This window comes from Lissotriton vulgaris, chromosome 7, assembly GCF_964263255.1.
Source record: "Lissotriton vulgaris chromosome 7, aLisVul1.2, whole genome shotgun sequence".
Taxonomy (NCBI): Eukaryota; Metazoa; Chordata; class Amphibia; order Caudata; family Salamandridae; genus Lissotriton; species Lissotriton vulgaris.
Genome location: NC_141695.1, coordinates 1,307,073,031 through 1,307,099,575, shown reverse-complemented (window position 1 = coordinate 1,307,099,575; position 26,545 = coordinate 1,307,073,031). Strand labels below are relative to the sequence as shown.

Sequence of the window (26,545 nt, the reverse complement as noted above, 5' to 3'; positions counted from 1 at the left end):
TAAAGGCTCTGCCTTGCGGGCACACAAATATCTCATCATGGCAACACCACTCCAACATGTCCTGAAAATGTTCAGTGGACAGGAAAAACGCATACTCAAACACTGTAGGGAGCTTCACAAATTAACAAGGATTATGGATTATCCTTGGCCCTCCGAAGGATCCTTTGACGTAAATATTCTCGAGCACGCCACCACTTTCCTAAACACCAAATATTCCGGCACAAAATTACAAAAAAGGAAAGACTCCTTAGCTCTCTGGCGTATCTTTAAAGAGAACCCGCAGGAACACCCTGCCACCCTGCCCACTGACCCGTCTGCGCCCCCTCCATACCAGGCCAATGGCATGTACACAGCAATAGCATCCGCTGAAAACAAAGAACCAGACTTACAGAGCACAACTAATGACCTGCCAACTGTCTGATACGGTCAACTCCCAAGTGACCTCTTTCCCGCACCTGAACACCCTCAACCCGTTGGTGAAGGTAGTACTGCCTCATCGCTGCCACCCGGCACCAGCAGTGGCCCACTGCTACCCGTCACAGTGCCAACCACCACTCCCGTCACAGTGCCAGCCACCGTACCCGTCACAATGCCAGCCCCAGTCAGTCCCCTACATATAACTCCTGTCGCCGGTGGCAGCCCAACACTGCATGCCACAGTGCCAGGATTGCCAGGACAAATAAATGCGCAGTTTTCGCTACAACTGAACCCCACCTCCATCGCAGTCCTACCTGGTGAGGAGGACGATGAAAATGCAGACAATGTGTCCATCGCCTCATCAAACCACTCACGCACTTCATCCCACCACACATCCGACTCGCTTCGTCACACACTCCCCCTGTACCCTAATTTGAACAGCCTCCGGGACACTAATGCTCCACCACCCCAGCCAGCTAGCCGAAGTTATCTGACTTGGGACACAGACGCCTCTCTCAGGTTGTGGATTTCCCAGGGCAGATAGCCTTTCTCTCTCTCTAGATCTCTGGCCCTTTAACTATCTCTCTTTATAGCTGGAGTCCTGCATGTTAGGCTTTTCAGACATTAGGTGGCTGGTCTTCCTCCTAGATACTACCAGACACTGAAATTAATAGCTAAATGTAATATTTAATTTAATTCTACTTGCGCCTTCTGTGCCTCGGCCACATGATTCCGGGTCCTGATAAAAATGTATAAATATTCTGCCCTTGAGCATTAGCGTTCTATATCCTTAGGTTCAGTAGTGTAGGATCTGTAGTCATCTGTGATAGTGTTCTTTTAATACGTTTTTATTCCTGTTTTGCCTTGAGATATTTTGAGCATTCGTCATCTATCATTCACTCCAGACAGGGCGAAGTCTGGATCATTTTTAGGACATTGCATTATAGCAAGTACAGATATGCATTTATTTCTTCTGCCTATCAATTGAAAATAAAGTGCCACTCTAACTTGAACGTCTGGTATCTTACATCTGTGTTCCTTCTCTCTCATAGAAATGCTGTGTTGGTGATGCGTGATTTGCAACCACACCCAGGGTGGTGACCACTGACCGAAAGGGTCAAGATTTTCCCTTTCTCAGGCGTGATAAAACTGAAAAGTCTTGATATTCAGTTTGGGGCAGGTCAGGTGGGAATTAGACTCCCCAGCTTAAAAATACAATTTACCAAAATATCTGTATGGTGACACTACTGCTTATCTACTGAGCCTTGAAGAACTTAGTTTTAGCCCATTCAGGTAACTGCAGAGTATTGCCCCGGTTACTTACCGGTAATCTTCATTAGTCAGAGTATAATCTTCCTCGCCACATGACTTACATAGTGAGCTTCAGCTCCACACCAGAACCCTCCAAAGTAAAAAAAGCCTCCCATCCCCTCCCAATATGGTCGACCAGATCACCCCTGACCTCTATAAGAGCCAACCCAGATCCGAACGAATTTGAGGGGAGACAAGGACCTCGAACTCTTAATCCTCCGAGCGGGGATCCCAGAGGGAGAGCAGATGATTGACCAAGGGATACAGGTGGAGGCGAACCCACGGGAGAACATTGATGGTAGCCGACATCAGACCCTGAACCCTCAACCAAAGGCGGACGGGAGCGTAATCCCGAGCCAGAAGGGACCCCAGATCCCACCATCCTGTACAGCGTCTCTGGAGAGAATCGCGCAGAACTAAAAAAACAGGCTGTTGGTTGGGCGAGCCCGCCTCTTATAGAGGTAAGGGGTGATCTGGTCGGCCATATTGGGAGGGAATGGGAGGCTTTTTTTTTTTTTACTTTGGAGGGTTCTGGTGTGGAGCTGAAGCTCACTATGTAAGTCATGTGGCGAGGAAGACTAACGAGGAGGTAATGGGACTCTTCTGCAATGCCTGGCAACCATCTTTTCACTGGTACAGAGCATGTATGCAGCTGAATTGGCACTGCAGTTCCAGAATATAAAGAATTAAGTATAGGTTGCACCTCACAAGTGACGACAAGTTAGGTGGCATCATCTCAGTCTTAACTCAGGAGATGAATGAGAGACTATTGTGAACAAACGAGTATAGACGGGGAGAGGCTGGGCCAGTATCCCCATATTTTTTAACAAGAGAGTCCGGGTCGCGGGTGAGTGTTGTTTTTCAGAGTAAAAACTCATGAGAGTCTGTGAACGGACGAATATTGATGGGGAGAGCCTGGGCCGTTTTCACCATCTGTGGTATCTAGGTAGTCTGTATTTGACTATTGAGTTTGAAGTCCTTTGTTGTAGTCGGCTCCGAAGACTGACTGGATATCTATAATTCTGCATAAGATTGATGGGAAGGTGCATGTAACCCTCATTGTTTAGCAGAGTTTTAAATAGAATTAAAAACGCTGTAGTGGGATAAGCACCCAGGTTATGGAGACTCAGAAAGGTTATTTTTAATATGAAGACGGGCAATGATCCTTTTTGCCACGTCTCCTTTTTGGAGTGTTCCCAGAGTATACAGGATATGCACTGTATAAAATGTACAGTCTGTATGTTCCTCATGACTGCCAAGTGTCCTTTTGCTGCCAAGTGTCCTTCTGCTTTTTGTTTTTCCTAGCTGAGCCCGATGTGGGGTACCTTATGGCTGAAGAGAGGTAATAGAATTCGTCCCACCAGGTAATCACCACATGAATATTATCGTTTTTTGAAGATATGCATGCCGGGCTCTTTTAGGGATGAAGTTTACTTTGCACACGAATGGTGATCAGATAATAAGTGTTTTATGATTTTTGTTTATCTTTACAGATGCGACGGTGTATTCATCACCTGCCATATATACAGGCTACAAACCTTTGACGGCCAGTATAATCAACTGTGATGAACAATGTATGTTTTTGTGTTTTATCACTTTCACTTTTGCAGAGTGACTAGTTTTCTTTTGGGTCCTGAGGAATGCCCATCAACTCCGGTTGGAGTCAAGTGAGAGCAGAAACATGTTGACCTCTAGTAGGGGTATATTTGTTACTGACCCCTAGTCCTCTTTGTTTTAAACCCTGTATAAGGGTACCATTGAATAAAGTTATTGGGTCCCCTTAAGACAGTTTTAAAAAATGTTCACTTTATTGTCACTCCGCCCTCCACTCACCAACTTCTTCAGCCTCCCCTATTAAAAACACCTCAGCTTCTCTTCACTCACAATTTTTTGAAGAGTTGTAGCCCACACCTGGACCTTGCGGCCCTGGTGTAAGACGGAAGGCCTATGATGAAGCATGTCACCCTTGGGTGAGCGAGGGTTCTCGTCATTAAAGATAAGATCTTTCTCTAATCCCCCATATTTTTTCTGACACGTTTTGGAAGGCGATTGCTATTTAGTAGCTACTTACATGGCATATTTGTTTAGAGAGCATGTATCTTTTGTGAATTTCTATATTGCTAGGGAGTGATAAGCTCTCTCATTGGGGCTTCTCTCTTAGATCCTTATTGTGTATTTTGTTTACAACAGTGGTCTAACAATCACACCTAAAAACATTCAATGTTAAAAGAACAATTTACTTCTGTACCCTGCTTTAGTTTATGGTAGTACGCGCAATGTTAGTCAGTGAATTGCAGACTGTCTTACCTTCTAGCAAGTTCTGAGTAATATTAAAGCAGGCAGCAAGAACTCCTGGATTCTCCAGATCAGGGCAACAGTCTCCAAGCTGGGAGTAACACTGAGCCAATGCACTCCCTCCGAGACGATTTTGGCTCAGATTAATTGGCACATAAAGAAGTATTCCTGAAAAGAGATGAAGACTGTGTTAAAACCATAATAGCATAGCTTCTATCCATCAGAGACAAGGCACTCCTGACTACTAAGAGGATTGCATGAGTGGTTGGAGAACCCGGCTAAGCAGACATACTCCCTCTCAGTGGTGAGCATGACCTGACATGCTCCCACCCTCTTTTACTGGACACCCTATTAAATACACCAACCTCCTCTGGAACTCTGCTTCCCTCCTATGAAGCCTATATTAGGGTTGTACTCAAATGTGCTCAACCAGTGTGCACAGCATATATCTCCAGAACCAAGCATATGTCCATGCCAGAATTTAGATGCAATGATTTCTCAGGCTGTCCCTTCTCACTTGATGGCATGGCTGGACTCAATACTACCAACTTTTATTGAGCATCCCAGTAACTAAAACCATTGCAATGGATCCACACTCTCACCCCTGGAGCTATGCTCTCTACCTACAGCCCCTAAATCATGGCTGTACTCACATCTGCCTACCAATGTACACATCCTATAGCTCTGGACCATAGATGCCATTTTTAGCTACTAAGCTCTACAGCCCATTTCTCACATTATTTCTGCCTAGGAGCAGCTCACTTGAGGAAGTTGAGCAACACAAACTTTTTAACACCACAAAGCAGTGCACCAATATCAGAATAACAGCTTCGGAAAAAGAAGAAAAAAAAAAGTACCACGTACATGGTAGTTGGATATGGGCAAAATAGGCCCAAGTGGTGTTCTGGAAGACAAGGGAAATAATGAACTAGAAGGGGCTGGAGGTCCTTTACCTCAGGCAGTCTCTATACATCTATAGTTACTATGCAGAGTAGAAAGAAGGCTAAACACAAACAATTATGGCAGTTGAGCCTTCAAATCCCAACGGGCCTCTCACCTGTGAATCTGATTAATTAGCTCTAAATCAACCCGGAAGAAAGAAGATAAAACTTAACTGAACGATTAAAGAAAAAGGTTGAAAGCATAATATACACAAGAATGCATTGACAAATTATCTCAGGAAATCAGAATACCCTCATGTTTAAACTGAACGACCTATGAATGTGAAATTTGTTAAGCTACAAATGCTAAATTTGTGCAATCTGCTACCCAGGCTGCACCGTTGGTCACAGCTGCCGCAAAGCCGGATCACAATACAGCTGCCTAAACCTTTGATAAACTGCTTCTTTTCTGACTTTTCTTTTCAAGAATTCTTTTCATACAGAGTGAAGGAACCTTTCATTACTAGGTGCCAGACTGATTCTAGAATGCACAGTGCAGTTTAATTACAAGTGATATAGACAGCTGTTAAGTTATGATTCTATATCCTTTCTACGATAAGTCCTCTAGAGTTCACTTTTTCTCCATAACTGTGTGCTAGTGTGTATTGTTATTTTCTGACTGGATCAAAGTTATGGCTATGACCTGTCCGTGAGTTAAACTCCCCCTACTGGGAATGCTCATACTTGAAAACAAGAAGCTATCTGTGACAAAGGAATTTGCCCTAAATTGAAAAGAATAATAATACGGGGAGCTCTTCTCAAAGGAAAATATAAATGTTTGTCTTTAGCAGTCTTTTATGAGCAGCAAGAGGGTAGCTAGATGCTGTAATGCTTTGACAATGGCACTTTAGCAGATACACAGATTTTGAGAATGGGAGATCCTATCTGTAATAGCGATTTTGAATGGTCAGATTATGAACGAAATGGTCAAGCATTTGCATGAACATTGATTAGCTGATCTTCAACGTTTGTGTGAGCTGTCAATTCGTTTTTCCTTCCTGGAACACTGGACGAATATGAAAACATCTACACTGCAGCAAACAATAAGAGTATTTGGAAAATATAATGATGTAATGTTTTCAGGAAACAGGGATCACTGGCAATAGTAAGCTAATAAGGAGGTTATTTGCTACCCACCTGCTAAGGGGAAACAGGACTGACTGAGTCTGCTTAAAGAAGCTAGTGGCTTAGACGTTCAGCCCTCACTGTCTATTTATAAGAGTGTGGTTAGATTTGTTTATCAGCTATTCACAATATGTTTTGAATAGGTTAACATTAGAATAATCTGTATCGCTTAGAGGAAGTGTGACAATCAACACATGATAAAAAAAGATGGAGCACATCCCTCCCAAGGAATAAATGCCTTATGACCAACCTTGTATATTCAGAAATACCTGCATTTGGCTAGGCAAGCACTTTAGGCAGACACGTTGATTTCAGTTAATACATTCCTGACTTAATGTCTGAAAACAATTTGTAGAATAAGCGAGGGTGCATAATCCTAGACTTTTTGAGAGAAATAAAAATACATGTACCATGGGGGCAAATTAAAAGAATACCCTGTGGACAACGTTGACGAGCTCGACTGTACACCCGGGGCTAATATGCGTCTATCCTGAACTGGACAACATCGAGCTGACCCAGCACTATTAAGCATCAGGTTAACACCGACACAATGCCTGGGACTATAACCCTCTTTCCTGGAGCCTAGGGGTACATTTTAATGTGCTATCCACTCATCGCACGTTTTTTCTTCTTTTATTATTATTATTTTTTTAATTGTCTTTACTTACACTTATGATTAAGTGGATTTTTTACCTTCTAAAAGACCGATATATGCCAAAAGATTTTAATGAGAAACGTTTTTGCAAAGGTTTTAACAAACTGTACAATACATTTAATCTATCTGATCTAATCAATCCAATGTACTAAAGGAGCAGAGCATCAGCTCCTGAGTTATAATGAATGGCCTGGCAGCAGAGAGGATTGCACGGCACATTGAAATTAAGAGCGTCAGGACTCAGAGGTCAGGATCTTGGTGCTTTCCTTGAGCAGTGTCTATTTCTGGGCTGGGACTGACGCTGGCCTATTACTATTCCAGTGTATTGGTCACACTATTAAAGTCAAATGAAAATCACACAAGGATCTTACAGGTGAGGAATAAGGTTAACTTGCACAGTTTTGCCTTCACTGGGCTGTACACAGACAAGAATAGCTATATAGGAATAACTTATTGGCACAGCCGTGCATATCCCTACAACGAACAGGTGAGGTGTATGAGTGACACCTGAAAATGTATTAAACTAGGGAAAAGCAGAGCATCTCCAAATGTTATCCTCATTTTGCAAACACACTGAGATTTTGGGGAGTAAACCAAATATGAATCTGTTAACTCTTTACAAATTACAAACCCACACTTAACCTTACCTTTCCCTGCAGGATTCTTGAGATCAGGAGTAACAGTAGCAGTGATGTCAGGACAGACAGCATAGACCGAGATAACAAGTGCCCCTATTGAATAAAGTTGAGAAAAGATACATAAGTATGTACAGCTGTGAACTAGGAGACAATTACTGGAGTAGATTATATCTTGGATTGATGCTTCTAGTTTTACCAATGAAACCTATATGTGGAGTTTTCAGATACATGGCTTTAAGATTCAGGTAATAATTTTCCCTTTCATTTCTATACTGAAGACATTAGCATTCACCTCGCTCTAACCTTGCACGTAGTATGCCATTGAGAATTACATCAGCAATTGCAGCTGATATTGAAAGGCCTCAAAACCAAAATCAAGCCGTCTGACCTAGACTTATTCTTTACTCTACTTTCGCCATTTCCCACCAACCATCCTTTATTTTACTCGGCAGCTGACCTGCACAACATTAAGGCAGATATCTTTGAAAAAGCCTTTCCTAAAGTATCCAAAATGACATGCAATAGAGATATCAACTCTGTCAGTCCAATGTTGGGCCAGGCAAAAGGCCTACAATTTGAAGATGCAGAATACAGTCTAGGCAAAAAGACATTGGCCCAAAAATATAAGCTCCTCCCATCCTTCAATGGCTCCTGATTAGCGATGTAATAAAATAACTGTGAAAACTTCCACTTACAAGAGTCTCTTCGGTTATGTCATCACAGTACTTTAACAGGTGCATTGCGGGCGCGCAGGTTGTAGTGAGTCCGGCTGGCTATGACGTGGGAATTTCGGTGGTTTTGTGTCGGTGGAATTTCCAGCTGGCTGTGGCTGGTGTGGAGCCTCTGGTTTTTTCAGTGAATATATATATATATATATATATATATATATATATATATATATATATATATATATATATATATATATATATATATATATATATATATATATATATATATATATATATATATATATATATATATATATATATATATATATTCACAGAAAAAACCATAGGTTATAGACCATATATAGTTAGGAATTTGCATTTACAAAACCTTGAAAATTCACTGAAAAAACCATAGGTTATAGACCATATATAGTTAGGGATTAGCATTTAAAAAACCTTATTTTATTTGCACAAAACCATTGAAATTCCATATATAGTTAGTTGCACTAACTATATATCGCGGACCCGCAATCCACTGCTAATGATGTCACATATTACATCATTCATGACATGGTCAGTGACATCACTGATGACATCACTGATGACATCTCAAATGACATCACTGATGACATCACTGATGACATCTCAAATGACATCACTGATGACATCACTGATGACATCACTGACATCTCATTTGACATTACTGATTACATCACTGATGATACCATTTATGTGATAATACATCTTCAGACTCTAATATAACCTTTGATACACTCAGTGTAAACAGGCACTCACAGACTGTCACACATCCATGGAGTTACTCACACACCTATTCAGTCATGCAAAGAATCAATCACATCTCCATTTCCTTAACTATACAGTTATACACACCTTACTTATTCAAACATATACTAACACATATTTACTCTCTTATACAATCCTTGATACAAGTTCACAATGATTCATACAGCCACTCTCACATTCACTGACTCTTATGTTCAGTTATTTATATATGTCAACTCTCACATGGAGTGTGTTTTACATATGTACTTACTTTGACATGTAGAACTGAGATATCCATTCACTCACCAATATACTCATGCACACAGTCAACTGTCCATACAGCTGTTTCTACATGCACTTTTGAACCCATACACCTAGGGAATCAACCGCTCACACATCTATGCACAGAGTTATACACCTCCCAGCCACCCACACACACACTCAGTCTCCCATACAAATACTTGGGCAACCATTCAATAACCCATATAGTTACTGATATAGCTACTGATTTAAACATGCAGCAGTTTACAGAAGAACATAAATATTGATTGCCAAATTAAGACACTTTAATCACTAACCCATGCACTCAGTGAGACACATTTAATCATTCTCTCATACAGTCAGTCATGCACCTACTAAATCCTTCATCCAGACACTTATACATCCACTCATTCTTCAATATGTAAGACATATTTTAACTTTACAGAAACATACAGTCACTGGGTGTTGTCATCAGTGATGTCATCAGTGATGTCATTTGAGATGTCATCAGTGATGTCACTGACCATGTCATGAATGATGTAATATGTGACATCATTAGCAGTGGATTGCGGGTCCGCGATATATAGTTAGTGCAACTAACTATATATGGAATTTCAATGGTTTTGTGCAAATAAAATAAGGTTTTTTAAATGCTAATCCCTAACTATATATGGTCTATAACCTATGGTTTTTTCAGTGAATTTTCAAGGTTTTGTAAATGCAAATTCCTAACTATATATGGTCTATAACCTATGGTTTTTTCTGTGAATTTCATTGGTTTTTTAAAAGCTAATATCTATAGCTGTAAAATATATTCTTTATTAAGTGACGTATCACGTAGCCCGTGAGACGCCTCATGATGCATCGCATAACCGTGACGTATCGTCTCTGCAGCGCAAACCAAACCCAAAACGTAAGCGCGCCAGAACACGCTTAAAGATATATATATATTTTTTTAACCTTAATTAGACAAAATCCACACGTGCACATATCACAAACGTTCAAAAAACACAATATGTCGGACTCCCGTTACGCTGCCGGTTAGCTGCCCGGTTAACGTACCAGGAAGCACCTTTACCGCGAAAAATCTCAAATTTTTTTTTTTCACCCCCCAGGGAACTTTAATAGCCCCCTCATCAATCCTAGGGGTTCAGGAGGGGTCTGCCTTACCCCTTTCATTCATTTACACCTTTTTTTTTTCCACTTCTTGTCTCTCGATCCCACAGAGAGACAAGATGGCGGCCGCTCCAGACTGTTTACAATGATAACAGCCAATCAGCTTCTCCTCAGACTCCCGTTACACTGCCGATTAGCTTCCCGGTAGCTGCCCGGTTAGCTGCCCAGTTCGCGTACCAAGACGCGTCTCTACGGCGAAAAAATCGGATTTTTTTGTTTGGTTTTTTTTTGGCCCCACGTGGCTTTATAATATCCCCCTCATCAATCCTAGGGGGTCAGAAGGGGTCTACCTTGCCCTCTTTCCTTCATTTCCCCCTTTGTTTTGGCCTCCTCTTGTCTCTCGATCCTACCGAGAGACAAGATGGCGGCCGCTCCGGACTGTTTACAATATTGACAGCCAATCAGCTACTCCTCAGACTCCCGTTACACTGCCGGTTAGCTTCCCGGTTAGCTGCCCGGTTCGCGTACCAAGACGCGTCTCTACGGCGAAAAAATCTGATTTTTTTTTTTTTTTGGGTTACACTGCCGGTTAGCTTCCCGGTTAGCTGCCCGGTTAGCTGCCCGGTTCGCGTACCAAGACGCGTCTCTACGGCGAAAAAATCGGATTTTTCTTTTTTTTTTTTGGGTTACACTGCCGGTTAGCTTCCCGGTTAGCTGCCCGGTTAGCTGCCCGGTTCGCGAACCAAGACGCGTCTCTACGGCGAAAAAATCGGAATTTTTTTTTTTTTTTTTTTGGGCCCGGCGTGGCTCTATAATATCCCCCTCATCAATCCTAGGGGGTCAGAAGGGGTCTACCTTGCCCCCTTTCCTTCATTTCCCCCTTTGTTTTGGTCTCCTCTTGTCTCTCGATCCTACCGAGAGACAAGATGGCGGCCGCTCCGGACTGTTTAGAATGTTGACAGACACCGGAGAGCCAATCAGCTTCGCTTCGCAAAGTTCCGATACGCGAAAAGTTCGCGAACCGGAGCGCTGCCCGGAGCGCTGTTACAGATATATATCTTGTTTTAAACGTTAATTTCTCAAAATCCACTGAAGCACATATATTGAGACCTAGCAAAGGCACATCGGGCTAACAGTCCCTACAATTTTGCCAAGTTTCGTGCAAATCCATTCAGCCGTTCGAGCTAAAAGTGAGTCCAACCGCCCTATGGAAAACTCAATGCAAAAAACGCGTTTTGGGACCCCCCTTTTTTCTCAGCCCCCCCTTGACGAAACCCGACCAAATTTTCAGGGGCTGCTCAGAAACAAAATGTGCCATTTTCCTGAAAATTTCAGCCGATTCCGTCCACAAACGCCAAAGTTATTAGGCATAGAATTTTCAAAAGTTCCATAGAGAAAAAATCCTAACTATATATACCTACTGGCTATCGCCAGTAGGTAATATATATATATATATATATATATATATATATATATATATATATATATATATATATATATATATATATATATATATATATATATACACATATACAATCCTACTGCATAATTTGGCCATCCCTACTGCATAATTCATGTGGCCATCTATATAATGGGCAGTGCTTTTATGCATGTGTGTTTAGTACTTTGTGCGTTGTCATCTCTCCGTGTTTTTGTTGGTTCAATATTATGTATCACAACATGCACGAGATAGTATTTCCCCTTATGCCAGCATGGCTACTAATAGCTGTGTTGCTATGTGCTTAAAGTAACTATTTTAATCTCTTTTAAGAGGTAGAGAGGGATTGTTCCGAGGATGCAGTGTACGCTTGTGAGGCCAACTGCCTAGTTCCTACTAAAAGAACGTGGCTACCCATAATTCAGGCCCAATAGAACCTCCTTTTAAATGATGGCTAGGTTTCTTTTGCGTGTCCCTCCAAACCATATCTACCACAGAGCTTCAGAATATCACTAGAAGCAAAGCGTTGCTGAACTATCCCATGCCAGCTGTAGTTATTCTTGACTCATACCTGTTCCTCAGTGATCTGGTTTGAGTCTTGCCTTGGTGCAGCCCAGGTAGTCTATGAAAATTCACAGGAGTTACCAGGCTTTGGCCCGCAGGGATTTTGGTCCATTTTCAGTGTCTCACGAACACAGTTCTTTTTTTCAATGCCTCCCACATTTCTTTCAAATAACGCAAGAACATTATTGAATACCTCTATGTGAATAAGTCATTTTTTGCAGCGATAAAAACAAAACTTGCGGTGGTGCTTAAAATGAGGGGAATAATCAGCTCAGAATGTACTTATCAATTTGTATAATATGTCACAATCTGAGAAATTTGATTGTGAGACAAATCAAAAATATCCCAGTTTATGGAATAAAATCCCAAATCCCGCATCAAGCTGGTGATATAAATTCTGAAGGTCAGCAAAGAGCTGAAGACCCAGCTTTTCAGAGGATAATTCCTAATAACACTTTAAAGGAAACTCACTGATCGAATGCTGCATAATCTAAAAGCAACACGTCAACCCTCACACACAATCTAGAATAGTTTCACAGTCTTGATGCGTGACATAGCTCTATATTGCTTTCTGGCTTTGTGCTTGCACTGCAAATATCACATTCATACATACACACCCCCTTGGGTGCTATACTCTTATTCGATTGCTACTGGATCAAAGACATTGCACGGCTTTCTATACTATTGGTTTCCTGATTGTTTATTAGTGTGTATACTCTTATTTGATTTCTATCCTACCTTTCAACTTACTCACTACCGAATAATATATTGTTTTCAAGAGTTTGTCTACCCTACCTCCTGTTTCTGTAAAGCACTCTGATATCTGCAAAGATCTTGTCCGCGCTATATAAAACCTTAAAAAGAAATAAAATAAATAAATCTCTGCTGAGCCAGCCTCCACATAATCCTAGGCTTAAAATAAAGGGACAAGAGGGGAGAGGTGTGTGTTTGTTTGTGGGGGGTGGCTAGTGCGGGGTTAGGTGGTTTCACTTTCCAATCGTCTTCGCTTGGGATCTTTGACAAGGCAAAGGTCAGGCTACTACTTATAGCTTTCCGAAAGACCATACCATGTGGCCGAGAAAGGATGCTCACCGAATAATGCAAAGCACACCCACCTATTTGCGGATCCTGACCTCCACTGATCTCTTTCCAAAACAGGCTCAACACTACTGCTTAAAAGCCTCGTTTAACCTCTTGAGATAATCTGATTAATTTGGATGGCAGCATAAAATGATCCAACACAGAAGACAGACCTTCTGAAGCTTGCTGTTTTTAAAAACACACTGGGATTCATTTATTTTCATCCAGACCTCAAGCCACTCTAGAGCCTGGTGTCTAACGAGTTATTGCTATATTTACATTAGATATCATCAGAGGCAAATAACGACTAACGCGTGTACAAGCTAACGGTTTGCTTGTTGAGGTGTGATGAACTAGATACAAGTGCAAAGTTGCCAAAAATGATTCTGTAAAATGCTGCTCAGGAAATCCTGGTGGTGGTGATGATTGGGGTGGAGGGGAACACAGTGTTTGGCCCAGCAAATAAGAAGAGCAAGTAACGCTTTTTAGCTCACAGAATTCGAGCCCTCACTACATTCAATGTGAGGCTATTGAATTACAGTGTAATATCGGAACCATTTTAAAACAATCATTTTATAACAATCTTTCATTTTTATATTTAAAATTAATTATTTCATTACTGTATTTTTAAAAGAAACACATGAAATAGCCAGCCAAGCACCACGTAAGGCAAGGGACATTAGGTAGAATAATCCCTAGGAAACAAGTGTCTAATTCTAAAACATAAGCATGAGGTTCTCAGTACACGGCAAGGTTACAAAAACAGAAAAAAATACAGCGACCCTGTTGCTGCAGAAGTATAGTGGTGTTTTGCCAAATCTGAAAGGGTTCGTAGGGTAGCAGCATTCAAGAGCATTTACACTGGTGAGTAGGAAGGAGCAGTAGATGCCTATGATGGGGGTGATGAGAAGCATTTGCGAGTTCCTCATCTCGTCAATAAATATTTTTTCTGTTATCTAGTGCCCTCGCAAACCACATAAGGGGATGAAAAGTAGAATCTGCAGAACCCAAGGATGCAGCTCTGAACCGGACAGCTGCTCACCTTTCTATTGTTCAAAGGATGATAAAAGGAGGTAACAATCTGTGTGTGCTAATGACCCCTACAAAGCTTATTGCAACAACACAATAAACCTCAGGTACCCGTTTATTAACTATTAAATTAAGAAAACACTGAAGTTCTCATTAAGGTGCATTAGTTGAAAAACTGTAAATGGAGTAAGCACACGAGTCATGACTCACCAGGAGCTTTCACTGTTTCTGCACCCACACGTGCTGCCATGCTGAGAGAGTCCTTTCCACCGTCAACTGCAATGCCCAGCTCAGCCATGACATTACACATTGCCACACAGGCATCGTACAGTGCTGCACCCTCTCCTGGAAGCTTTGCAGCCCACATCCAATTTCCACTGCACTTAACATCCTAAAAGAAAGAAAGGGAACAACATGGCAAGACTGAGTGTAATTCCTTTAATCTGGATGTTTTGAGCATCCTGCCCCAATCCTGAAAACATATGTGAATAAGACTCAGGGCTCTATGAGATAGCAGGGGGAATGATCAGTGACAGTTTTATATGGAAATAATTTGGTTACGCCACATAGTAGAGGGTCAGTGATGAACCAAAGTCCTGAGCACTTTACTGGTGAGAATTCTTTTACAATCAACACCCAAGGCTCTTTGGTATTATTCCATATCTCAATGGATGCAAAGTTCTCAGACTTGAACCTGGACTCTCCTTCGGTAGTGTGGTTAAGTAATCAAATCTTGCTTTTGGATCTGATTAGGATTTATAAACCAGATATTACATCAGAGTTTAAGCCCTACCACCTGACAGAGTAAGCCTTGACTGCACAACCTCACTAATTGGATAGAATTTAGACCTCACAGGGAGAATCATGGGTATTTATTTGGAGTGCAGTGAGCACCTAATGTCCCAGGGACACCTGTAGCAAACTACAGTACCCATCCGAATACTACACAGTAACTCTCACTACCACATGATGTAAGCAAATGACTCCCATTAAGGCAAAAACAAAACAAAAAATATTGACTCCAGCAGTCTGTAAGGTCCTCATTATGATTTATTCATTCAAATAATCTTTATTTCGGTCACAGACCTTAAAAGATACAAATATACAATCCATAAAAACACCCTTATGTCTATGTACATCAGCAATAGAATACAAAATACTCAGTTAAATATCATAAAAGCTAAGGTCATAGTTAAAAAAGTAGTAAAAAGTTAAAAAATATATACAAGAAATGCAAGTAATAAGCAAACGGGACGCTTGTTTCACAGCTCAAGATGGACTAATCAGAACATTATCAACGGGGGATATTTTTAATGAATGACCAGTGCCTACGCCACATGGCGTGCAAGAAACATGAAACTGAAAATACAACAGGCAGGAAGGTGTCAGATTTTAGAATTCTAAATGTCTGGCGATATTGTTTGAACCCCAAGTTTCTACACAGTTAGATAAGCCAATGCTGCCCGAGAGACTTATAGCATGGGCAGAAGAAAAAAACATGGGGCTCAGTCTCCTCCTGTGCACCACACTCTGGACATTCCAACAACTTAGTATGGGACCATTTATGAGAGAAAACCTTGAGGGGTAGTGTACCGTGTCTAAATTGTACATAGAGTTTCTTCGCTCCACTGGGTAGAATCTCGTCCAAAAATGGCTCAAGTTTATAATCCTCTTTAATACTAAGAAACTATGTTATTGAAGAACCCAACATAGAGTTGTTGAGGATATCCTCCCTCTGGTGGTCGCGATAGAGTTTCACCAGGTCAGCACGAGACATCTCTGTACAGGCAACTTCAGGGTTGCTCCAGAGATCCGGATTACCCAGCCTCTTACTCTCACTTTTTATGTAAGCAAACCACTGGAGTTTTTCTGTCCCAGGAAGCCCCATTAGTTCTTTAGCTTCAGATCTAAAATGCTTTAGTTCTGGAGTTATGATTTAAAAAAGGGGGTACACGGGTGATGTGTGCAGTAAGTGTTTTGATTGGCAGAAAGGAGACACGTGAGTGGGAAGACAGTAGGGATATGTTGTGTATTCCTCAGCATTACACAATTTGTTATCGGCAAAATCACATTATAACATAATGTTCCGCACAAGTTGGAGGTAAGGGGCAGGAGGTAAAAGACATTAGTTACTCACCTGTAACTCCAGTTCTCAAGCATTGGCATCTTTCAAAGATTCACATACTTGAACCACTCTCAGCCAACAAGCTGCCCACCACCCTACATTTGATATGGCAATAAACCATTCTGATATAGCCATAGGTACAACAACAATGTTTGTTTAGTAGCACTTCCACCTCATCTGAAACAGCCTAAACTTCAGCCATTGAGTGAGAATGGTTGAGCTCGCTACTCACCCTCGATGCCAACATAGGACATATTTTATGAGCCTCTGACTGGGAAACAACGAATTGACACATGCGTGTCAACATTACAGAACTAGCCTTATAGGGCACTAATCTCTTCGCCTGCACTGAATCTTCAATGGATTCAACATGCTTCAATCTGAAAAGTATGCAATGTCAACAAATATCTGATAGTAGGAAGGCTCACCTTCAGTGAAACAAGTTGTTCATGGCTAATCGACCAACTGAAGATTTTGCTGCTGTGTTTAACTCCAGGCAGGAAGTAGTGCATGGTGACTGACTACTTACGCTTTCACAGCTGTGTGGCAGATATCCAGGAGCAGCACTCCTGAACAGAGAACATTGTCACCCCCTTCCAAGGGAGTAAATCACTTTATTGTGGTAGAATATGATGTTGGCTGTGTTTCAGCGGGCAATGCCCAGCTTAGTCAGTGGCAGTATCTGCCCAGGCAACCAAAAGATGATGAGTTTGACAGATGTTCTTAAACTGTTTGTCATAGCCAGTGATCGAAGTGGGTGGGATTGGAGGGGCACAACGTCCCCCAACTTTGATGTATGAAAAGCAATTCCCCTAATTTTTGTAAAAAGACAACAATCCCGGGACAGTTAATTCCGATAGTTTAAATGTTTCAGCTGAAGTGTCATTCAGAAAGCCTCCTGTGCTTTGAAACCGAAGCCGGGCAGTCAGTTACACAAACATTCCTGCCAGGGTGCCCGCTTGACTGAAAAAAATGCAAATGTACACTATGTGGTAATCTGGAAATGTAAAGGGTGCTTGGGAGCCAGTAAGGGTTTTAATTGATCTAATGACTCCAAGCTTTGTGATGACTAACCTGTATTCTTTTTGTGAGCCACTGCAAAAAGTTAACAACTGAACTGTTAAGTGTGCGCCTTTACTTGTAATCGTTTTTATATAGCGATTAAAACCCCTCGAAGTGTTGAAGGGACAGTTATGTAAAAACAATTGCATTACGTACAGTCTGGGTATTGCTAAATTGCAAGTTTAAAGTGACTTACACATTTATAGTGCTTTCTGTCACAGGCGGTGACCTGGTAGCACTAAAAAACCCAAGCCACTATTCTCCACTGCACCAACCAAGATTTATTTCTGTGGCTCTCTGGTTACACACATACACCTGCAGTTCATTAACTCACAGGGTTTTATAATTTACTATAGTGCATTTCAAATTTTTAAATTTTGTTTTCATTTAAGCTGCGCATTACTTTATAAGTAGCTACCTGACGGTGAAAGACCACGAAAACTACTGAGTATTTGGGTTTTATTGCCACTTCTCTGACCCATGCAGCATCACAGTTCCTATACTTTTTTAAGGCACTTTGACCCCTTGATATAGCCATGTAAAATTAGATGGACCTGAGAATATTAAGTATGTGTAGATTTCTCTCAGGTGTTGTTGAAGGATTTGGAAACACAGATGAAGTAGAACAGGTTTGTTCAAATGAAAATCGAACGGCACTTTAGGCATGAATTTTGAGTTGGTGCACAAGATGGTTTTGTCTTTTCTGAATTTCCGATATGGCTCTTTTATTGTGAAAGCTTGACACTCCACAGTAGTCTTGCTGATATGAAAGCCAAGAGGAGGATTTGAGATACTCAATATCTACTCTAAGGCTGGGTTCAAAAGGTGGTACTGTTAGTTGACTGAGCACTATGTTCAGTTCCTTTGGCACAAGAGGTCTTCAGACTGGGGGAAGCGCTGAATAAACATTTCATAAACGGTCTGACGATCCTTTGAGAAAGCAAGAATGGAGTGTTGCCAGTCTTTCTGAACCTGAATATTGCTACCAGATGTACCCTGACTGAGGTGTACCTTAGGTCTTCCTGGCCAGATGGAGTAGGCACACAAGAATTTAGTGTGGCTTCACAGAAATGGCATTCAGAATTTAACTGGCACACTAAATGCAGAAATGCTCCTACTTAACACTATAGGTCTTGGTCCTCGCACCTGCATCAGGAATGCCCTGCAATCTTTTGAGATGTACACATCCGAATTTTAGGTGGTCAGCAATCCAACTGCAGTGATCAGCAATCTCAAGTAATGACCCAAGAACTAGTTGTTGTTCCTGGAGAGAAACTTCAGATGGATCTTCAGTGGGATTGGTAGCTATCGGGATAGTCAGACCAGGTCAGTGTACCAAAATTGGCCTGGCCACGCTAAAACTATCAATATCAGCTACATGAATCTGCCCTGGCCTTCTGTAATACAATGAGAAGAAATGATTATCAACCATGTCATTGAAAAGGCATTGAGCATGAAGCCTGGTTAAGAGCGCAGGCTTGCGCATGACAGACATTTTTGTTCTGCAGGGTTGCAAAGAAGTCTAGGTTGCAATGACCCCAATTCATGAAAACTTGCTGAAGCTCTTTTTAGTTGAGTGACCTCTAGTAGCACTACCATGGGGGATGGAGAAGGTTAGACACATGTTCTGAAATCCAAGGTAATTATTTCACAGAAAAAAACTACTCAGTTTGCCATTGCAAAGGTAAATATTCAACAGAAAGAACAACTCTGTTTGCTATGGCCAAGTCCCATAAAAGTCTCTCTGCCTCTGATGGGGTGGGTGTAGGACCTTGTGCCTTCCTCTATTGCAATGTAATACACATAGGTTGTGTTGTTGGTTCTTATAAGGAAGATTTGCTTTGCCGGGCTTAACGCTGGCAGACCTACCTAGATGGCCTCTACTTCCAATATGTTACTGAGGAGGGATTGCTCTTCCTCCGACCACAGACCTTTTTTAAATAGCTCCTGTATGTGAGCTCTCCAACTTTCCAAGGAGAAATCAGTTATGATGTTGATTCTGGTTGCTGTAGGGAGAAATGGGAGCCCTGCATTTAGACTATTTGAAAATCTGTGCCACAGCAGAGCCTATTTGAGGCGAAATGAGTCTCCAACATCATCCCAAGACGCTCCAGTTTGCGGCCACTGCAATTCCAATTCCCATTGGACTTGACTGATTCAGAGGTTGTTTAAGGGAATGAGTTTTAACCCTTTCGCTGCTGATGACGAGCTCAGCTCGTCATCACCCACGGGTGTCGTGTGCTGATGACGAGCTGAGCTCGTCATAACTGCAGCAAAAGTGCAATCTGCAGCACAGGGGAAAAATCCCCGCAGCAGCCATGTGGTTAAGCAGGACAACATGAGGGCTAGAAGTGTCTTGGAATATTCTGACCAAGATTGTGTAGATTCTACAGAGTTTCATAGCTATGTCTTTTCTAGCTACTTGCTCATAAAAATTGATCAGTGTAATAATGAGGCAGGCAAAAGATTTTCCTCACGCCACACGCACGGCTGCTCATGAGACCTTTGCAGGAGTGCTTGGAGGATCAGTGGGATTAGAGGAAAGGATCTTTGGGCGACAAGATACGACTGTCTCTGCGTGCTCTTCAGTCTCTGAAGTGGTAGTGTTCAGCGGAGAATCTCCTAAGAGGGGTTCCCTTTCACAAGGACATTTCCACACAGACTGTCGTGACGGATGCGTCTCCCCACGGCTGGGGGGCGCTTTCCGGAGACTTGCAGATACAGGGAACGTGGTCCCCGATGAAGTCCACGTATCACATCATTTTCCGGGAACTCAGAGCTGTTCACTTGGCACTGAAGGCGTTTCTTCCGTCCTTCCAGACCACTCTCTGCTTGTACAGACGGACAATATGACCACAATGTATTACCTCAACAAGCAGGGGGGTTCGAATACGCGCACTCTGTCGCAGGAGGCGCGGGCGATCTGGCGCTGGTTTTTATCCAGAGGACTGACTCTGACGGCTGCCCATCTGCCAGGTGTGCAGAATGTTCAGGCAGACGTGCTGAGCAGACTGATTAAGGAAAACCACGAATGGGTCATAAACGACGAAGTACTAGGAGAAGTCTTCGGCAAATGCCGAGTCTTCGCCTCCAGGTACTGCCTGTGGGGAAGCTGGGGAATGCGTTCTGGATTAACTGGTCGAACAGCTTTCTGTACGCTTTTCCACCCTTTCCCTTGATTCCGGCGGTGTTCATCAAGCTGTCCCAGTCCAGGGCGCGGATGATCCTGATTGCCCCGGAATGGCCCAGACAGTGGTGGTTCACGGACCTGCTTCACCGGTCTCTCCGTCCTCTCATACGGAAGCCTTGCAGGCCGGACCTTCTCACAAAGTTCAGGGGGCGGATGTTGCACCCCAACCTCTCGTCTTTGAGTTTGGCTGCATGGCTCCTGAGATAGTGTAATATGGCCATTTGAATCTACCAGAAGTTTGTACGGACATACTGAAGGAGGCTAAGCATCCTTCCACTAGGACTTCTTCTGCTTACAAGTGGAAGAGGTTTTTGCATCTGGTGCAAGTCTAAGGACCATGACCTGACGACGTGTAAGGAAGATGTCATCCTTCCGTATCTTCTACGCCTGGCGCAGTCGGGCCTTAATGTCTAATCCATTACGGTTTATCTTGCTGCGCTGACTGCCTACAGGAAATGCCCTTCAGACTTCCTTCTTCCAGATCCCTGTGATCAAAGATTATTTGGAAGGCTGGAAGAAAGCATTTCCGCCTGTCTGGCTTCCTTCGCCTTCATGGGAATTGAATGTTGTGCTGTCCAGATTGATGTAGGAGCCTTTTGAACCTATTCATAGGGCTTCGTTGCAGCATCTGTCCTGGAAGGCGGCGTTCCTCGTGGCCATCACATCGGCCCGCAGGGGGAGTGATATGCAGGCGTTGTGTTGCCAAGAACCTTATACTGTATTTCATGCTGCTAAGGTTGTTATGCATACTCACCCTAAATTTCTTCCAAAAGGTTATTTCTGGTTTTCATGTCCACCAGACAATAACTTTGCCTACGTTTGTTCAGAATCCTGCATCTCCAGCGGGAAGGTCCCTACATTCCCTGGATGTTAGGAGGGTGTTGGAATTTTATCTGGCTAAAACCAGAGATATTCGTGGTTCAGATCAATTGTTTGTCAATTATGGATCAGTCTGGACCGGTCTTGCTACCTCAAAACAGTCCATCTCTAGGTGGATTGTGTCCTGTACACAATTGTGTTACCAAAAGACTAATACGACCGTAGGAGGTAAACCTAAGGCTCGTTCCACCAGGGGCAAAGCTGCCACGACTGCTTTGCTACTTAATGTTCCGATTGCAGAAATCTGCAAGACCGCCACTTGAAAGTCGGTCCATACCTTGGCTAAGCATTACTGTCTGGACACTGATACCAGGGCAGATGCTCAGGTTGAGCAGGCTTTGCTGCGAAATTTGTTCGCACAATAGTGGTGTTATTTCTCGTTTCTCCACCGCCGCTTTGGTGTGGGGATGGGCTTGCCATTCTATTCACTAGATTATGACTATACACAGAGATCCCCTACTACAGAAGGAGTAGTTTCTGTCCTGTAACTCCAGTTCTGTAGTAGGGGTATCTCTGTTATAGTCATAAGCGCCCGCCCTCCTCCCCGGTGGAGAGAGATATTCATGTAAGGAATGCTACAGGTCTGGCGTGTTACGCCTTCAAAAAGAACTGAAGGTGAAAGGGACCTGCACTGCATTCTGGGATACTGTGAGGCTTCTGGAAAGTTCGCTTAAAGGCACAGTATCCTGTTTTGAGCCACATAATGGCAGCCTATGGGGCTTGTCTGTCCACTCCTTCCTCTCTATCATTCCAGAGGGTTTTGCTGTTAAAAGCAAGGTTTTTCTCTGTGGAAAACCCTGGACAGGCTGTGCTGTTGTGGTTTTTGGTGGAATTTCCAGTTGAAGTATTGGACAGTGTAGCCTGTGGATATAGGCTGCATTATCGGTCTTTAAATTCTCTCTTAAGTGTCTATGCAGGTCTGCATGTTTTGACAGCTTAAGAGATTATTTTTGATTGCTCTGGGGTCCGCGCACATGGGCGGGACTATTCACTAGATTATGACTATACACAGAGATCCCCTACTACAGAACAAAGTATACTGCATGGGTAATGTTCAGCCCGACATGGAAAAGAGTTCCCACTTTCAGAAAAAGGATGCCAGAGTTCTCAGAACCAGTTTGTCTGGGTGGAAAATGGACTTGTAGCTCATACGCTGCAACAATGTTATGGCATGAGAAAGGATCTCTGAAGGGTCAACAGATGTAAAAATGCAGCTCTCTTAAAATAGTGAACCAAAAAGAGGTACACTGTGTAAAGAGTCCAGGCAAATCCCAAAGGAATTACAGAGACACAAATTACACCCCAAATGTTCTCTTTTGTGGCAGTGTGGGCAAGCAGTTAGGCATATCAAAGGGTATTGCTAAGCATTTACTGCACACACAAAGGTAGTAAGTGAGACCACACTCAATTAGGATATCCAAAACCAATTTATAAAAATGACATGCTTTTATATGAATTTAGATACCAAGATCAACATAATCTGTTAAATTCTTTGAGTTATCAAGTTTTACAGCTTCTCAAAATGAGCACAGTGCAATTTCACAGTGACATACAGGATCAATCTCCTGGACTTAAGGGAAGTATGGGGCAAGGTCCACGGCAGCACCAACAAGTCACCTGGGCAGCACAGGGGTGGATGGGTGCAAAGGTGCTTTTCAGCATTAGGTGCCCAATGTTACCTTATGAGAGAAAACCATTTACTGCATTTGAGCATTTCAAAACTACTTACGGGATCAATCTCCTGGACTTAAGGTGAGTATGTGACAAGGTCCAAGGCCACACCAAAAGGTCAACTAGGGAGGTTCAGGGGCCTCGGTGTGCAGAGATGTGTTACGACGTCGGGTGCCCCATTCACTTTAATGGGGAAAAGTTCAGTTACAAAGAGGCTAGGCCTGGAACTGGGAGACCAGTCAGGCTGAACCAACAAGGGGGCTCACGTCTCACGATGCCCAGGGACAGGGTGACACCTTTGGTTCTCTTCTCCTCAGGCCAGGGTGGCCGGGTGCAGAGGTGTTTTGAGGCATCGATTTTCATCCCTGGAATCGCTCGCAGTAGAGGGGGGCTGCACAAAGAGTCTGCACGTCCACTGTGGGCAAACGCTTGGTCTTAGGAGGGTCAAAGGACCACACTGGCACTATTGGCCCACTTCAACTCGGGCTAGGGGGCACAGTGCAGTGGTGATTTCCAGTGTCAGGTTTGGGACAGTCTGAAGTCCTCACAGTTCTTTTGGAGTGTCATCAGGATACAGGGAAGTAGCTCGGCTACTCCACAGGAGTTCCTGGGTCTTTGTTCAAGGCAGGCATTCCTCCCAGGCTTTGGGAGTTACTCCAGCTGCAGGAATAGATAACATTAGAGCAATCTAGCGGAAACAGTAGATAGGCCGGCAGGGTTAGCAACAAGTCGGTTGCTTCTCCACAGTCCTTGCTTCTCGCAGCTCATGTATCCTTCTTAGGTAGGCAATAATCTGATTTCTAGGTGCCAGGGGATTCCCTAAATACTAGATTTTGGGGTGTTAGGGGAGTGCAGGGTGGTTGAAAATGGGCTACTTACCGCTGGGGTCACTACACCCCCTATATGACCACTTCCCTGTCACAGAGTTCCTAATTCTGCCATCACCAAGATGGCCCACTTTTAAATTTCGTATCCACATCAGGCAGCCCACTTCAGGGGTGGAACTAGACTGAGGGTGGTCACGCCTCTCTGACTACTTATTTTCCAGATGGTCCTGGTGGAAAATAAACCCTGGTAAAGGGCGGGGCTGGGTTTTGGCATCCCCCCACCTCTGAGGGAAGCCAGATTTGCATACCTAAAGAGGTTGACTCTTTGTAGCTACCTGCTTTGAAATGCTAATTTACCAGCATTCCTGGAGGTGGTGTAAAACACCTCCCTTCAAAGAAGGCATTGTTCCTGGGGGTCGGAAACAGGTCTGCGGTGGCAGGCTTGACTGGAACAGTCAGCCAGCACACTAGAGGGCTGATGGGTTTCAGGGGGTACCTCTAAGGTACCCTCTAAGTACATGTTTTAAGAAATCAATCACGGGAGTCATTTCAGGTTTATTAATACGAGGTGTTTGGTACCAAACACCATAGGTTTCAGTGAAGCCATTATGTAGCTGGTGAACTCGCTTTAACTAGTGTCCAGTACATACCTTAAGATGGCTTCCCTGATCACTCATAATGTCTAGTAACGGAACTAGACATCACAGGGACATATCTGCTTTTGCAGATATGGCCTCACATAGAATATAATGCACCCTGCCTCAGGGCTCAAAGCCCTGCTCTAGAGGTGAATTACTTACATTAGATACAGTGGCTTTTGCATGGCACACAGGAGTAATTCATGCCATGTTTTCACCATGCCACACAGCTTACAATGGCTGTATGTGTGTAATTTCTGTGTGGGTCTCTTAGAGTGGCATCCAATATGCTGCAGCCCTTTGGGATCCTCTTTAGCACTCATGCCCTAGGTACCTGGTGTACCATTTACCAGGGACTTACAGGGATGCTAAAGTCCTTAGTCAATTGTAGCACAATTAGACAACACCTTGTTTTGGGGAAGGAGCACTGGTACGGAGGTCTGGTTAGCAATCCTCAGTGCACTGTAGAGTTGAAAATCAGCATCTTGTAGCTAAAAAGGGGGCAAGAAAAAGGGGATAACTGCAACAAAAGGCCAGTTTCTTACTCACATAAGGGAAGTAGGAACCAAATGTAAATCCCACCGGTGTGTAATGAACGGAGAAGATGGAAACCTATTAGAAATCTTTCAAGAAATGCAGCACAATAGGTGACTGAAACAAGTAAGGCTGATCGGGCAATCTCAAAAAAGCTGAAAGTGCTGGCAAGTATTCTTTAACTGTGCCCAAAGCTAGGCATTGAGGGGCTAGAGACAATGCTGACAGCAACACTTCAGAATGTCTGGCCTGAAGTTGGTCAGTATGTTGGGTACCATACCTACTGAACCAATCCACAAAGCTGTTCCAACAACAGGCGCATACTGATTTTGTTAAGGGATGCTTCACTGCCAAGAGCACATTGACAATCCAGGATGGAGGCTGAATGAAGTGAACTGCTGCCACGTGGCTCCCTTGCAGAGGTCCTGTACTGAGACATTGGCCATATATGCTAGTGTGGCCCCCTTCTTCCTAGTGGACTGTGTCTTCGGTGTTTTGTTTGCCAATAGATAACAGGGTTCAATGTTCTGCATTATCTATCTCATAATACTTTTCTTTGTCACTATTGTACCCACTGTTGTAACAACTGCGTGGTTTTCCAGAATGTAGTACATTACTGCCTTCCTGACATCTAGGGCGTGCAATGCCTTCTCTCCTGGGCTACTTGGCTGATGGAAGAAAGTTGGAAGGGTGATGGCCTGATTGATGTGCAATGGTTACACTACCATTGGTAAGCACTTAAGAGTATGTTTTCATGATAACCATTCCTTTCCATATGGTTTGTTAAGCTTCCTGCACTGTGAAAGTCTGAGGTCCGCTTACCCTCTTCAGAAAGGTGGCTGCCACTATGAAAGGCTGCTCTTCTCGTAAGGTAGTTACGTGTAGCTTTGGGCATTGGTTTCAGAGAATCTGCTAGAACTAAATTTTAATTTCATTGCTGCACAAGAACTGTAAACAAAAGCCCTGTACTAGCTTATCTACAGTGCATGTCCTTGTGACTGAATGCCTGGATGTGAGGGACTGGCATTTTATGTGTTCTGCTGTTGCAAAAAGGTTGATCTGTAGAATTTACCAATGCTGAAATATTGTGTCTATCAAGGATTGTTTAGTTCACATTCTAGAGAGCTGTTTATTTGCCTACTTAACTTGTCTGTGTAAATGTTTTCTACTCCTGGAACGTGATTTGCCATGAGCTGAATGCCTGCTGTAAGTGGGACCATGCACATGCATTGCAGTAGCTTTGATAGTGGGCAAGAGACTGTTCCACCTAGTTTGTTTAGTCAGAATATTGTGGTTGT

At 43.0% G+C, this 26,545-nt stretch overlaps 1 protein-coding gene across 1 annotated transcript in view; it reads right to left on the bottom strand.

Moving 5' to 3' along the window:
* PFAS (phosphoribosylformylglycinamidine synthase) overlaps positions 1–26,545 on the bottom strand; it is a 371,702-nt gene that overhangs the window by 67,175 nt on the left and 277,982 nt on the right. Inside the window, exons 19-21 of the mRNA XM_086931905.1 lie at positions 14,532–14,712; positions 7,392–7,475; positions 4,036–4,191 (exon numbers count right to left, since the gene is read on the bottom strand). Coding sequence (XP_086788031.1) covers positions 4,036–4,191; positions 7,392–7,475; positions 14,532–14,712 — 421 coding nt within the window. The remainder of the gene's footprint in view (positions 1–4,035; positions 4,192–7,391; positions 7,476–14,531; positions 14,713–26,545) is intronic.